The following is a 15,000-nucleotide window of genomic DNA, read 5'->3' on the forward strand; positions in this document are numbered from 1 at the left end:
GACTTCAATGATTCTGATTTTATCTTCCAAATCGAGAAGGACGACCACGACAATCAAGCAAGCGTTCATTTCTTGTGGTATCGCCAGTATTTTTATCTTGGCGATATGGCGTCCCAGTATGTTGGAACTAGAACAAGTTCGCTGTTTCTCAGCTGGACTGTTGAGCGCTGTTTTGCTACGTCTTCTGTAGCAAATTTAACTTTCATTATGCCATATTTCTTACCCCTCGCTAGATAGGTTACGTCTTTCCAAATGAGTTGCAAGCATTTTTCAACTGCTTGCTTTATGACAGTTTGTAAACGTTTATCTTTTCATGATATAGTTTTGCACGCTATGGTACGTTTGTTTGTTTTCTCTATAATATCTGATAGCGTGTTTATCAAAACGCATCATTCACTTTTACTTTTTAAAATGTTTCTATAGTCTTTGCGAGATTCTAGAGAGACATTTATAAATTTATTGCTTGGTTTTGCTATTGAAGCAAAACATCGGCTGTTTAATGCATTGGGTTGTTTTTGATGTTGGGTGTTCAATGCATTAGTGTTGGTTGTGGTAGTGGGAGGGCTTGGATCCACCAGTGTTGCAACGCTAGCAGCTCCCATTATCTGAATTTCTTTGCTCTTTTCCTCTTCTTTCTCGCGTTTCTTTTCTTCTTTTTCCTTCAGTGGCTCAGCGTTGCACGCGCTAGCAAGGCTTTTGTCGTCCCACTCTCTGCCTTTTAAGGCCCGAAAAGTGGGCGGTGAAAATTAATTTTTAAAATATGTGGAGAGGGGGCGGGTCGAAAAGAAAGGAAGAGCTGACACTCTTCTCCAAGGACATTCTTACCAATTTGAAAATCATAGAATTCGCCCCAAAAGGGGAAAAAGTCCCGCCTAATCGCTCAGCTCAGCCAGAGCTCAGTCGGCCTGGCCACAGAAATGTCGTAAAAAATTTCAGATACGGCAATGTTATCTGTAAAAATTGCACAAAATATTATAACTCACCAACACGCGTCCTTTCGAGCAGTGTTCCGTATAATAATAATAATAATAATAATAATAATAATAATAATAATAATAATAATAATAATAATAATAGTAATAATAATAATAATAATATAACAAAGATTGATGATTAATACTATACTTTTACCTAATATTTCAATAATTCATGGCTAGTTCCCTTTCTACAGAAGAATTTTGGAAAAATAGTACTTCGAGGTAACTTCTGTTTCAATACTATGTGTTTATAGGCATATCTCCGAAAATTTTCATAGGAGATCCTGAATTTGAAATATTGATATACAAGATAAAAGTATTAATCATCTTCGACTATCATTTCCTGAATTGTTTTCTCTTCATAATACAATAATTAGTATATATGTATAAATCACTGCCTACCAGCAAAAACACAATTTTTATACGCTAAGTATATGTGGTCGATAATATTTATATTTGTGTGTGTGTGTGTGTGTGTGTGTGTGTGTGTGTGTGTGTGTGTGTGTGTGTGTGTGTGTATGCGTGCATGCAGCCATGAGTGTATGTATGCACACCTGTATCTATATATATAAAGATTCGTACTCTAAGCCTTTAAGCTAACTCAGTGTCTCTGCCACCACAAAATTTACAACAATAATGCTACTACAATCAGTACTGTCTTGTAAGCATGAAAATATTAAACTATTTATTTTAAATTAGCTTTAAAATAAGTTTCAATTTACGACAAACACAAATATATACACGCACACGTTGATATATGCATGTTTGTGTTTATACATAATTATATATATCCACACAAATATATGCATCTTTATATACATTATGCATAATTTGTACACGTGTCTGTGTATGCATGTATGTATGTATGTATGTATGTATGTATGTATGTATGTATGTTTCTATCTGTCTGTTTATCTATCTATCTATCTATCTATATATCTATCTATCTATCTATCTATCTATCTATCTATCTATAGCTTTCGATAGGGTAGACCATCACTACTTGGAAGCCGTCCTCATAGCGGCTGGTTTCGGTCCCGTCTTCTGTGGTTGGATCGCTGCCTTATACAGCGGCATCCGCTCGGTAGTTCGCGTAAACGGTCATCTATCCAAACCCTTCGGCATCATGCGTTCGGTTCGTCAAGGATTCCCCCTCTCGGCCCTTCTGTATGTATTGACTCTTGAGCCTCTACTGCGGAAGCTGGCGACGCTGAGGGGCATCCCACGAGAGATGGGATGTGGGACGAGCGTGTCTGCATACGCGGACGACGTCACCGTCATAGTGTCGAGCCAAAAGCACATCGAGCTGGTCGGCGAGAGACTAAAAGAATACGAAGCGGTAACGGGAGCAAAAATTAACCGGGATAAGTCAGTGGGCTTGCGGCTCGGCACCTGGAGAAACAAGCCCATGCCGTCTAACAGCGTCTCCACTGTGGGAAGCTGGACCGACGGGCCGGTTAAATTGCTCGGAGTCTGGTTCAGTCCGGACCTCCAAATGGAGAAGAACTGGGGCGAAATAACGACTAGGGTGGTCACTCTCACCCGGCAATGGGCTGAGAGGAAGCTATCCCTAAAAGGTCGGGCGGAGGTGGCGAACGCGTACATTGCATCCGTCATCGAATACCGTCTGACTGTCGTGCCTTGTCCCGACCCTACCATCACCAAACTGGAACGCATACTCTTCCGCTTCTTGTGGAAGGGAAGCGTTCCGATGGTTAGGCGATCCATTTGCTGTCAACAGCCGCTAAATGGAGGGCTGGGTATGCCGTGGTTGATGATGCTCAGACATGCGCTGAGAGTGCGACATCTCCGGCGCTTCATAGACGACGGTGAACAGGTGTGGTCGCCGTTTGTGCGGCACGCTTTCCCGCAGCTCGTCTCCTTAGCTGAACTGCAGTCGTGGATTAAACATAGACCTAGACTCGGCGAATGGCACCGCGAGTGTCGCGTTGCTCTCAAGCAACTCTGCCGTCCGGGACCAATCTTGTGCAACTTTGATTCCACAAAAGCGTTCTATAGAGGATTAGTGGAGGGGAGGTGCGACGACGATATCGGGCAGAATCTGGGCGTCGACGAGGAACACCTGACCCGCCTGTTCAGGACAACTTTCGGGCCGGGACCTATGGACAACCACCAGAGATCCCTGGCCTGGCAGTGCTATCGAGAAGCATTACCCGTTCGGGATAAGCTTTACAGACACGGTTCGAGACACACCGGACCGACCTGCCCGAGATGCGGTCAGAGTGACGAAACCGTTCTGCACACAATCGTGCAGTGTCCAAAGATTTCCGACCTGTGGGCTTATGCCGAACGGCTGCTGTCACGTGTGGGACGAGTCCGCCTGTCAGCCGAGTCTATTGTGCTCCACCACCGTCCCTCAACAGGGAAGGCAAGGCAGTGTTCATCATACTGGTGGCCATGGTGAAAGAATGTGTGTGGTGGACCCGAGCGAAAGGATTAGAGACGAAAACTTAACTCTCTGGCCAATCGCTCATCAACTTTTTCAAGTATCACTTGAAAAGGAAGGTGAGAATAGAGAGACAGTTTTTGTCTCGTGAAAGTTTCATTAAAAGGTGGGTGAATGTAGCAAAGATAGTGCGTGCGAGTAAGGATACCTCTTTGAGCATGGTCCTATAAATCGAGAAAAAAAAAAAATTGTTTTAAAAGAGAGAGAGAGAGAGCACTCTGCTCTCATGTGTCTATTCCCTGCTGAGGTTACCATGGTCTTTTCCGTAGGCTTTTCTCTCCATGGATAAACCTAATGTTACCCCATTTTACACAATTGACATTTTCTGTGATATACGATACCCCCCCCCCTTTTTTTTTAGTTTGCCCCTACCGATCCCTTTTGATCGGATTTTTTATTTTTATCTTATTTTTTTATTTTTATTTTTTTAAAGAAAAGCTCTACAGTTGTATTTGTCCCCTCTGTGTGCAGCCCTGTGTGGCTAATAAAAGAAAGTTATCTATCTATCTGTCTGTCTGTCTGTCTGTCTGTGTGTGTGTCTGTCTGTCTAACTATCTATCTGTCTGTCTATCTATCTATCTATCTATCTATCTATCTATCTATCTATCTATCTATCTATCTATCTATCTATCTATCTATATGTCTGTCTGTCTGTCTGTATGTATGTATGTATGTATGTATGTCTTTATATGTATGTGTATTATTTTTCGAATTTGGGTGAACTTGTATAGAATGAATAAAGTTAAAACATGGTCTGGTTTCCACGATTTTTATTATGTTATTCTATTTCTCTAATGTGTCTGTGAATGCATTGCAAGCTTGCTCGTGAATAAGGCCAATGGATGCAGCATTCAAGTTCTAATAGCAACATTTCATTCCTCATGGTCCGTTACAAAATGGGGCCTGTTGTCGCACGGAACCTCTTACCACACGTGGCCTGTTGCACCTAGCATTCAACTCTTTGTTTATTGCTTTCTCGATTTTGATCCTGCTATTGTTTTGCCTGTCTACAACTTTTCTCGCTCATTGTCTTAATGTGTCAACTGTACTTCAAACATGGTACCCTTTGTGCATCTAAACCTGCTGAGCTGTTCACATTTTGGAGAGGATGTTCATTTTTTTTTTTTGGCGCGAGATACAGCGTAAAATAAGCCTTCTGGAAATATGCGTTACAGGCATCGTTTTACTCATTTGGCTACTGTTACATACACACTGTTTTATGTCAAATGCGTCATTGAAGACGGAAGCTTAAAACGTTTTAGTGCGAAATCAAAAACAAAATAAGAGGAACCAACAGAAACCAACATTGCCTTTTTGTTGAGTGGCTGGCATTCACGCTGTCGATACGAGCTTGAGGTGTGATGAGAGTTTTGTTGTGAAATTGTATCTCGATATCGTTGGCAAAGTACACGAAGTGTGTAGAAGAAAAGGCGGTTCTTTGGTGAAAACTGAAGAGGAAGCGCAAGAAGCGTCACGTGATATGACGAAGAAGGCGAAGAAAAAAAACAGTGTGACCGGTGACGTGGCAGGTCAGGTGAATGCAGAGGAAGCGGAGGAAGATGAAGAGAAAGAAATAAAGAGGATGGAGATGAACGAGTGGAAGGAGAAAATGCGGAGGAGACCGATGGTAAAGGTTCAATGATGCTGAATGGAGAGGACGATTTCACGCAGTCGAACGAAGTTATCGTCTCGAAGTGAGGTGGTGACGAAGATGACGAGCAGGGCACAAACGCAAGCTGTGACAGCGGGGGTACGTCGATGGGTGAGGACGGAAGAATTTGAAATAGAACTCAAATACATTGGAAGACATCAATGAGAACGATGCTAAACCTGACAGCGTTGAAAGTAAAACAACCAGCAACCCTTTGAAGAACAACAATATCAGGCTACTGTTTTAACAGATATGTTTACCAAATTGCATAAAAATATCTTGAAATTTTACAGCGTTAATTTGTTCAATAAAATCGCCATTGTCCTCAACTACGGCCTCCAGACGACTTCGGAATCTCCTGCAGCTCTTCCGGACGGTCTCCTTGTTTAAGTTGGTCATAATCCTTACCTTCAGTTCGTCTTTAGTGTTACAAGGAGATTTGTGGCCTCTCGCTCAAATGCGCCCCACACATAATAATCAATTGCTGCCTGGGGAGTTAGATGGCCAGATGTTAGGGGTGACATGGTCGCAGAAATTGTCTGACAGCCATGGCCGAGTTCTCCTGCTTCTGTGGCATGTTACAGAGTCTTGCTGCCAGACACAGGGTCTTCCAGTAAACACCTTGTTGACCCAGGGCAGCCCTACCTCCTCAAGGAACTTGATGTAGACTTCCGTGTAGACTCTGAGGCCGTGTGGAGAGATGAATGGAGGCATAACGTCACCATCACTAGTGATCACTCCAAACACCATGGTGACTTTCGGTACATGTCCTCAGATTGAAGCCTAAACACTCTTAAATGTTCGTATTGGAACTTCCGGCGCGAATGCCAAACAGTATAGCATGGCGCTTCCATATTTCTGGCAGAGTGAATTAAGTCATGGCGTTGTTCTTTTTCTTTTAACAGACGGTACTCAACTGACCCTACTATAATCTGTAGTCGACACTAACTATATATATATATATATATATATATATATATATATATATATATATATATATATATATATATATATATATATATATATATATGTATATATATATATATATAAATTTCTATTCATTATAATTTCTGACACACACATGCACAAATGAATATATATACGTCTGTCTATTTTTAGAGTTATATTGAAATAGCAATATTGTGATTACTTCATAGATTTTCGTACACGCATATAGAATTATTTTATTGAATACTTATTCATTTGCATATTAATGCTATATTTGTCGAGTTTGTTTCCTGACACATCTAACAATTCCATGTTAAAATCTTATTTAAATATTTTCTCTCCTTCATTCACAGACTAACCTCATTTTTCTGATCAACATTATATTTGTTCTAGTAACAAAACTGCGGGCTCATAATACCATGGAAAGTGCACAAATAAGGTTAGTTTGATATGATGATATTAAAATTTCTCGCATATTAATAGTAACGCATTTAATGTATGCTTGTTCTTCGTTAATTGGTGGCGTCTAGCTTTCAAATGTTTGAGGTAGTGGAAGTTGCTGATAGCAAGTACTGAAAAATATTTGTGGCAGGCATGGAAGTGTGGTTCATATTTTAACCACTTAAGCGCGTGGTTTCTTCTGAGTTTTTCTGGGTCACTCATACCGCGCGAAGGAACGCGTCTTCTGCTATAAATCTGGATGAACCAATGGGTTTGAAGAGATGTGTTGCACATTAATAAAGGAGATGCCCACCTAACACATGCGCGCGCACACACACATGAACTTATGCGTGTGCATTTATGTCTATATATATACGTGCATGTATATGTGCATGTATATGTATATGTATATATATATATATATATATATATATATATATATATATATATATATATATGTATATATATATATATATATATATATATATATGTATATATGTGTGTGTGTGTATGTATATTTATATATATATATATATAGAGAGAGAGAGAGAGAGATACATACATATATATATGTTTGTGTGTGTGTGTGTGTGTGTGTGTGTGTGTGTGTGTGTGCACGCGCGCGTGCGTGCGTGCGTGTGTGTATGTCTGTTCGTCTGTTTGATTTTTCTTTCGTCTCTCTACACTTTGACATCTCGTGTTGGTTGGATTGCGTCAGCATAATTATCGGTTCGGCAAAAATGCAAAGGATTGAATAAGTACTAGACTACAATATGTGCTGGAATCAATTACTTAGTCGCAAATCCTGCTAGATGAGCATTCCTGTAATGGATTTTTCTACTTTGAAGTCCAAAAATTAAGCATTGTAGTACATCATTATCATAATTATTATTTTATTGAGAGTGGTTAAGGCAGCGCGTTGGTAGAATCGTTATCACGCCGGACAGAATGCATTTCGCTCGTCTTTGCATTTTGAATTGAAATTCCGCATAAAGTCGACTTTGTATTTCGTCCTTATCGCGTCCTTAAAATATTCACCAGGCAAGAACTGGAATCGATATAATCGAATAGTGTCCCCCACCCCACAAAACTTCAGACCATGTACCTAGAGCAGAAAGAATTATTAAGCTTGGTTGGTAATAGTTATATATCAACTTAGTCTTTGTTTACATACTTTTGAGGTGAAATCACAAGGGAAGTTTTAGTTAAACCGTCAAATTTTAATGATATACGCAGCAACCATTTACTAGATTCAATATAATCGAATATTTTTTTTATTGAGTTTATACTAGAATGATTTATTATTGAATATTTTGATATTGTTGTTATCCTCATTGGCATTGCTATTTTCCTAATATTTGTTTTCTCTTTTATGCAGGAAAGCCATTCGGGCAACAATCGTATTATTTCCTCTGCTAGGAATTACAAATCTGTTATTTTTCGCTGAACCAGGTATTGAGGGCACATGGAAATCAGTCTACCATATCGCAAATGCAGTCCTTCAGTCATCTCAGGTATTAAATGAAAATTTTTCCCCTTTACCATACAAACATACTCTTACATTTCGATAAAATATTTCTTGATTTCTGCTCGCATAAATATGCAGTGTGTGTGTGTACGCGCGCGTGTGTGTATGTGTGTGCGTATTTGTGTGTGTGTGTGTGTGTGTGTGTGTATGTGTGTGTGTGTTTGAGTGCGGGCAGCGTATGTGTTCTTATGTATGTATATGTATGTATGTATTTTACCACACAACATAGGCTGTCTTTCAGCTGTCTTTGGCATTCATACTGTATATGTGCATCATCACGTAGCAATACTTATAGACTTCAATATTTACTCGCTTATTGGCTTACATTCATTCATGTACACATACATACACATACGTGCACATACAAGCACACACACACACACGTACACGTGCATACGTACTCTCAGATACATATATAATTATATAAATTAATGTTTATATTTATGTCGAGTTAAAATCAATTTTGAATTTAAAATGTCGGTTTATTCAATACTTTTGCAGAATATATATGTATTATTCTGTTGCAAGAAGTATGGTAACAATAACTTCAATGCGTCGCCCTGTTCTCGAAAAGTTCGATTAGGGGTGGCAGGCCGTAACTTCGAAACTACTGTCGCCAATCTTCTTGTGATAGTATAAAATGTATGAGTATGATGGGGTATGATAGAGCGAGAGATAGAGAAGTAGAGAAAAAGAGAGTGAGAGAGAGAGGAGAGAGAGAGGAGAGGGAGGGAGAGAGAGAGAGAGAGAGAGAGAGAGAGAGAGAGAGAGAGAGAGAGAGAGAGAGAGAGAGAGAGAGATACGAGAGAGACATATGAAAATGTTTTAACAATGAAGACAATGAAGGAGTATGAATCGTGGTGAATGTGTACATTTTAATTTTCTGCAGCATAATACTAATGTTTAATATATATATAAGCATTAGAAACATTATACATATAAACTGCGTGAGGATTGCATGAAAGCACCAGCCTTGATAAAAAATGTTGTATGAGATGTTTTCATTGCATGAAGCAATTAGTAGCTCATAAAATATATACTGTGTTAATCAAATAATCTTTATGGTGTACCATTTTTTTGTTAATCTTACTATCACAGAACAGTAGATTATATATATATATATATATATATATATATATATTGTGCTGGGTAGGGATGCTAACCTCTCCTGTTCGAAAATATAAGGACACATATCGTGTGTCGTACAGCCAGCAGGAGATGATGTCTACTACGGCTAAACAACAGTAGAATTCGCCCTAAAAAGGAACTGCCACACTAGGTTGGCTGCAACTGAATATCTCTTGTTGAGAGTTTTAGGAACCACAATGTTTCTATTTTATTAGATCAGTGACTGTAAGTCGCTTAGAAAATTATGTATATTTTCGAACGTATATTTAGCAGTACCATCTCATCCGAAAAATGATTCTGTGCCGACGAAGGGAAATAACCCTGAAACCGTACGGTCGACAGATACTGCTTTGTGCTGAGTGGGGATGCCAACCTCCCCTGTTCGAAAATATAAGGACACAGATCGTGCATCATATAGCCAGTTGTAGACGATGTCTCCTGGAGCTAAACAACAGTGGCATTCGCCCCAAAATGGGACTACCACATTAGATTGGCAAAAACTCGTAATTTTAAAGTGCTGCTAGGAATATCTCTCGCTGAGATATTTAAGAACAACAATGCTTGTATTTTATTAGATCGGTGATTGTGAATCGCTTAAAAAATTATTATATATATATATATATTCAAAGGTAATATGAATCTTCAAAGACAGTTCACCCATAAATTCTAAAATAGAATTTAGGATTTATGGAGAGTTAATGTTGCGAACAAAAACTGACAGTGCAGACATACAAGTAAACCGAACGAAAACAAACATGGAGGATCGTTTTCTAAATTCTGCTCACACCTAAGCACAGCTTTGCGCCAGTGCATCGTTATATATCTACACGCACATACATATATATATTCACATACATTCTTAAACATTTTTCTCTGCCATTAATATCTTTTGATCGATGTCTAGATAAGTTCGTTTTTACAAATACTTCTTATTCATTATTCAATGTGTATTTTAACTTCGTAGAGTTTTTTTTCTCTTCTGTTAATAAGGTCTATTTCTTTAAAAATAAGCATTTGACGCTTGAGTGAGTGAAAATCGAAATTTAGAATAGAATATGGTTCGAAAGTATTTCTAGCTGTGTAAAGAAATACAATAACTGGTGGAATTCAATCAACTAAATAGTTTAGTTTATACGGATTGTTTTTATGGCAATGTGATAGCCGAAATAAATACAAAAGCATTTTTCCGACGCTCTATACCAATTCACCGTCCACTTGTCCATTGAACCATCCATCCAGACATCCATCCATCTAGTCAGCCATCCATCCATCTAGTCAGCCATCCATCCATCTAGTCAGCCATCCATCCATCTAGTCAGCCATCCATCCATCTAGTCAGCCATCCATCCATCTAGTCAGCCATCCATCCATCTAGTCAGCCATCCATCCATCTACATATACATTCAGACTGCAATAGACACATAAGAGAGGAGGAAAGAGAAAAGTAAATGAGACGAAGGGGGAGATTTCTCATCACATTTAACTTTCGCATTTCTTTATAGCTGTGGATGTCTCAAATAGACATAAACAAGAAATGTTGCATATAGAATAAATATTTTAGGTGCAATTATTTAGTGATATATATCATTTAAAAATCTCTGTATACTATATTCCGACTCACTGAACTGCATAAAATTGACTACGTGAAAATATGAATATACTTGAGTCAATTAACATGGTGTACAAGAAAATATTGCGATGAATAATATAACAGTTGATAACTGATAAGAACCTAGCGTTTCTAAAACGCCGTAAGCGAACTATTTTTACTCAAATAACAATATGGCTGAAATATGTGTCAGAATAGCACGAACAAATTTTTTGATTATTTATTAAATACAATATGTATCACATATCATAATAATTATATATAATGGGCAGCAACATAAAGAATGTATTTAACTTTTGAGGATATTTAGGTGCTTCTGGACAATTTAATCCTTTATTCATAAGTAATTGTATGCAAAAATATTTGTGAAATATTATATTTATAACCTGTAATTCTCCCGCAAACACTGATCTACATTTTATACAGTAAATGTTATCACCAATATCTCACAATGTATTACTGTATCTATATTAAACGATTTAAATGTACGATTGAGCTCGAGAAACATGCAGTAGAAAGAGCAAATAAAAGATTAGATTACTTTATATTTAAAAATTTTGAAATATACATACGTCAGGACTACCGAATTATTTTAACTTCCGAAGACATAAACATTTTCAGTCGTTAATTGTATTCATAATGAATGTGTGATGTCCAACCGTTTCTGATTGACATGGAGAATCAAAAATGTCAAGCTTCCTTTAAATACCCTGAAAATTTGTAATATTCAATTATTTATTTCTTTATTTATTTTGTGAGAAATAGACATGATTAATGAACAGATAAGGTTGCAAATATTGATCTAAAGCAGGATGTTACGTGATGATTTAGTGCCTGCCCACTAGTTGTATGTGATTTGAAGAATGGTGAAATAGAATTTGTCATCCAGAAACAAAACAGTAACAGAGCAACTGAACTTACAAGTTAGGCGCAACGAATGTAATAGTTTATGTACTTAATCTTTTAGTAAGAAATTGCTTTAAGACGATACATTAGGAACTGGGTATTAGATTTATATACCGGTAAATGAGCGAATTAAATACTCACACTGAAACATACAAACAAACAAACATATTGATATATACATATACGCATAAAATTACATGTGTATGTATGTAAAAGTTATAACGAGCTATGCATTGCTCTCAAGTGCGTTTAAATGTACTCTATAATGAATTTATCAACAATACAATTTCTATTTATGTGATAAACCTTTTTACAGCCTATCTCTTTAGATCACGTAATTTGGTTATAAAGACAAAAGCATAACATTGATAGGTTTAAATAGAATAGTTTAAACAGAGAAGTTATATTTGTCACCATTGAAATAACGACATAATCTACTTACAAATCGACGGTATGCTATAACATTTCGTGAAAAATTAACGTGAAAAATCACAAATAACCAGACTCACGCGCGTAAGCACGTACACAGTTTCACGCACACATATACACGCTTGCACACACATGCACACGCGTGTGTAAGCATATCGCTCTCTCTCTCTCTCTCTCTCTCTCTCTCTCTCTCTCTCTCTGTATATATATATATATATATATATATATATATATATATATATATATATATATATATATGGTGGTTGTCTACTCCTTAAACAGAGTTTGACCACCTCCTACACCTTAGCCCTTTCATGGCGTCTGATGTGGCTTTTTAAACCAGACAGTGTTTTGAAAAAACACCCACACAGATTGCACCTCTGATTTGCACTACCAATACCTGCAAGTAAGTTCTGCTCATTGTGGATCCTAACATGTCTTTTAAGACCCCCATTGGATTTGCAAACCCTCTGGCACACACCACATTCAAACGTGTGCACAGACATATAATCAGAATAGCTGGATGAAGTTTGTTTTCCATGGGTTCGCAGGTGAGATTTGAGGCCAGCAAAAGTGGACTCCTATATGCTAGAAATAGATGGAGAATCATCTAACCACGATATATATATATATATATATATATATATATATATATAAATGTTGAACTTTTTCCAAAATTGGAATAGACGTAGGAAATTTCAAATTTATATTCAGTGTACTAGCAAAATGTATCCATAATTTTCATCGTTATGAATCTGTACACTGTGCTACTAGGGTAATTGAACCAATTGTTTGTTCTTATGGGGGCCTGTACAGCTGCCATTTTGTTTCTCCGATAGACTCTTTTGATTCGTTGTTCAACCACTTTTACTGTGGCCTTTTTCCCCTGTGTCGGATATGATTGTTCTCTATTTCGTTCCTCATTGATTCATAAAGACAATATTTTTAGTGCAGTCACAACGTAACATTACTAAGTAATAGAGAAAGTTTCTCGCCGTAAACACAGGCGTAAACACATCGAGCCGTTTCACAGCGCTCTTTACCAGACTGTTGGATGCATGCAGTTCAGAATTGTGATTTCTTCAGCAACAGAGACTCAAAGCTGAGAACTGACACGAGAAACGGGTCACTTCTATTTATATTTCCGTCATCGTCCAATTATTGGTTGCGCTGTTCAGAAGCTAACCGTGAGTAAAATACGGGGTGACAACGATAATCAGTTGATATGTATCAATGTAAATTTGTTACCAGTTCAAATATGCTTTCTTACGGGTTTCTTACGGGTTCGAATATGCCTCAAGAATATTTGAACTGGTAACACGTTAGATGTATATGAACCCAGCCAGTAACTCACGTGTCTATCTGAGCGCAATATGTAGTTACTGATAGGCCAGGACTCGACAATTAGTGGGTGTATGACTAATTCGTGCGTTAATATTACAAATGAGTAAAGTCTTCATATAAATGTGGAATACATATCGCGCGCCAAATGACATGGATTTCATACGCGGACGCACGTGCCTGTATATGTATATATTTAGCTATACAATATATGTATGCATGGATGTACGCATGCATGCATTTATCTATCTATCTATCTATCTATCTATCTATCTATCTATCTATCTATCTATCTGTCTATCTATCTGTCTGTCTATCTGTCTGTCTATCTCTCTGTCTGTCTGTGTGTCTGTCTTTCTGTCTATATATCTATATGCATATGTATATAAATGCAAACAAACACACAAACACACACACACACACACTCACACACACACATAATGCACAGTTTTACGTTCTACGTTTGTAAGTTAATAATACTTATAGATCGATATCAAAATTATGCCTAATGACATTAGACTTTTGTTTGAAGTTCCAAAATTTCTAGTGCAGTGGTAACAAGAATGTATAAGTAAATGAGAAAACGAAGACATACGACAATCTAGCAATCCCGCTAGCAATCGCAATCGTCTTTTGTTAGCCTATCTTCATAGCACGAATATACACTTCGCTAGATGTAATTATCAAAAAAAAACATTTGATCATTTCGGACTTAGAAGCGTTCGACTGATACATTGATTGACAGAAGATACACACTCATTCAACAGACCTATGATCAAACGTGTTCAATCCGTGACAATATCTCCCTTTTATTCACCATATTATATCTTCAACTATATTATCAAGTAGTATTTTCCCTATTTTCTTTTATAAAGACGCTATTGTACAAATTGAGAGGTTTTAGTTGCTGTCTTAAGCAAATTAAACGGTAGCTTAGAGATGCACTTTTAAGCTCGTTAAAAACTCTTGATTAACACTTGTGGAATTTACGATATCCACATCTTCGCTATTTTTCACAGTCATTCATGCGCACAAATTCATATAATTATAAATAAGTATTTACGAAACGCTACTTTTCTTAAATAATTAATACTTATTCCCTTCATATATAATAAAACCTAACGAGTAGAATCATAATATAAAGAATATAACATTAAAAGCGGGAAGTTATGAAGGTCTCAAATAAAAACTAATCAAGTCAACCATTTCACTAATCAAGCAATCGACCAACCAAGCCTATAGCACCTCCAACCACTACACTACCTATGTAGTCAAACTCTCAACTATGTAGTCCAACTCTCAGAGATTCACAGCCCAAGTTATGAAAAGCATAGTACGAAGGAATTCAAAAAGCAAGTATTCAAGCCTTACAAATGGATTTGCTAAAGGGAAACTGAAATAAGTCCGTCGTATACGTATATATGTATGTATGTATGTATGTATGTATGTATGTATGTATGTATGTATGTATGTATGTATGTATGTGTTATGTATGTATGTGTGTCTATGTTTGTGTATGTGCGTGTGTCTGTGGGGGTATATATGGAAGGAGGTGTGTGAGTATATATATATATA

General features: G+C 37.4%; 1 protein-coding gene across 1 annotated transcript in view; it reads left to right on the forward strand.

The window, feature by feature from the left end:
- LOC106874534 (corticotropin-releasing hormone receptor 2) overlaps positions 1 to 15,000 on the forward strand; it is a 392,683-nt gene that overhangs the window by 362,941 nt on the left and 14,742 nt on the right. The window contains exons 9-10 of the mRNA XM_089353968.1: positions 6,397 to 6,482; positions 7,863 to 7,998. Of these exons, the coding sequence (XP_089210094.1) occupies positions 6,397 to 6,482; positions 7,863 to 7,998 (222 nt within the window). The remainder of the gene's footprint in view (positions 1 to 6,396; positions 6,483 to 7,862; positions 7,999 to 15,000) is intronic.

The sequence above is a fragment of the Octopus bimaculoides genome, chromosome 1 (assembly GCF_046866305.1).
Source record: "Octopus bimaculoides isolate indiv1 chromosome 1, ASM4686630v1, whole genome shotgun sequence".
In the NCBI taxonomy this organism is placed as follows: Eukaryota; Metazoa; Mollusca; class Cephalopoda; order Octopoda; family Octopodidae; genus Octopus; species Octopus bimaculoides.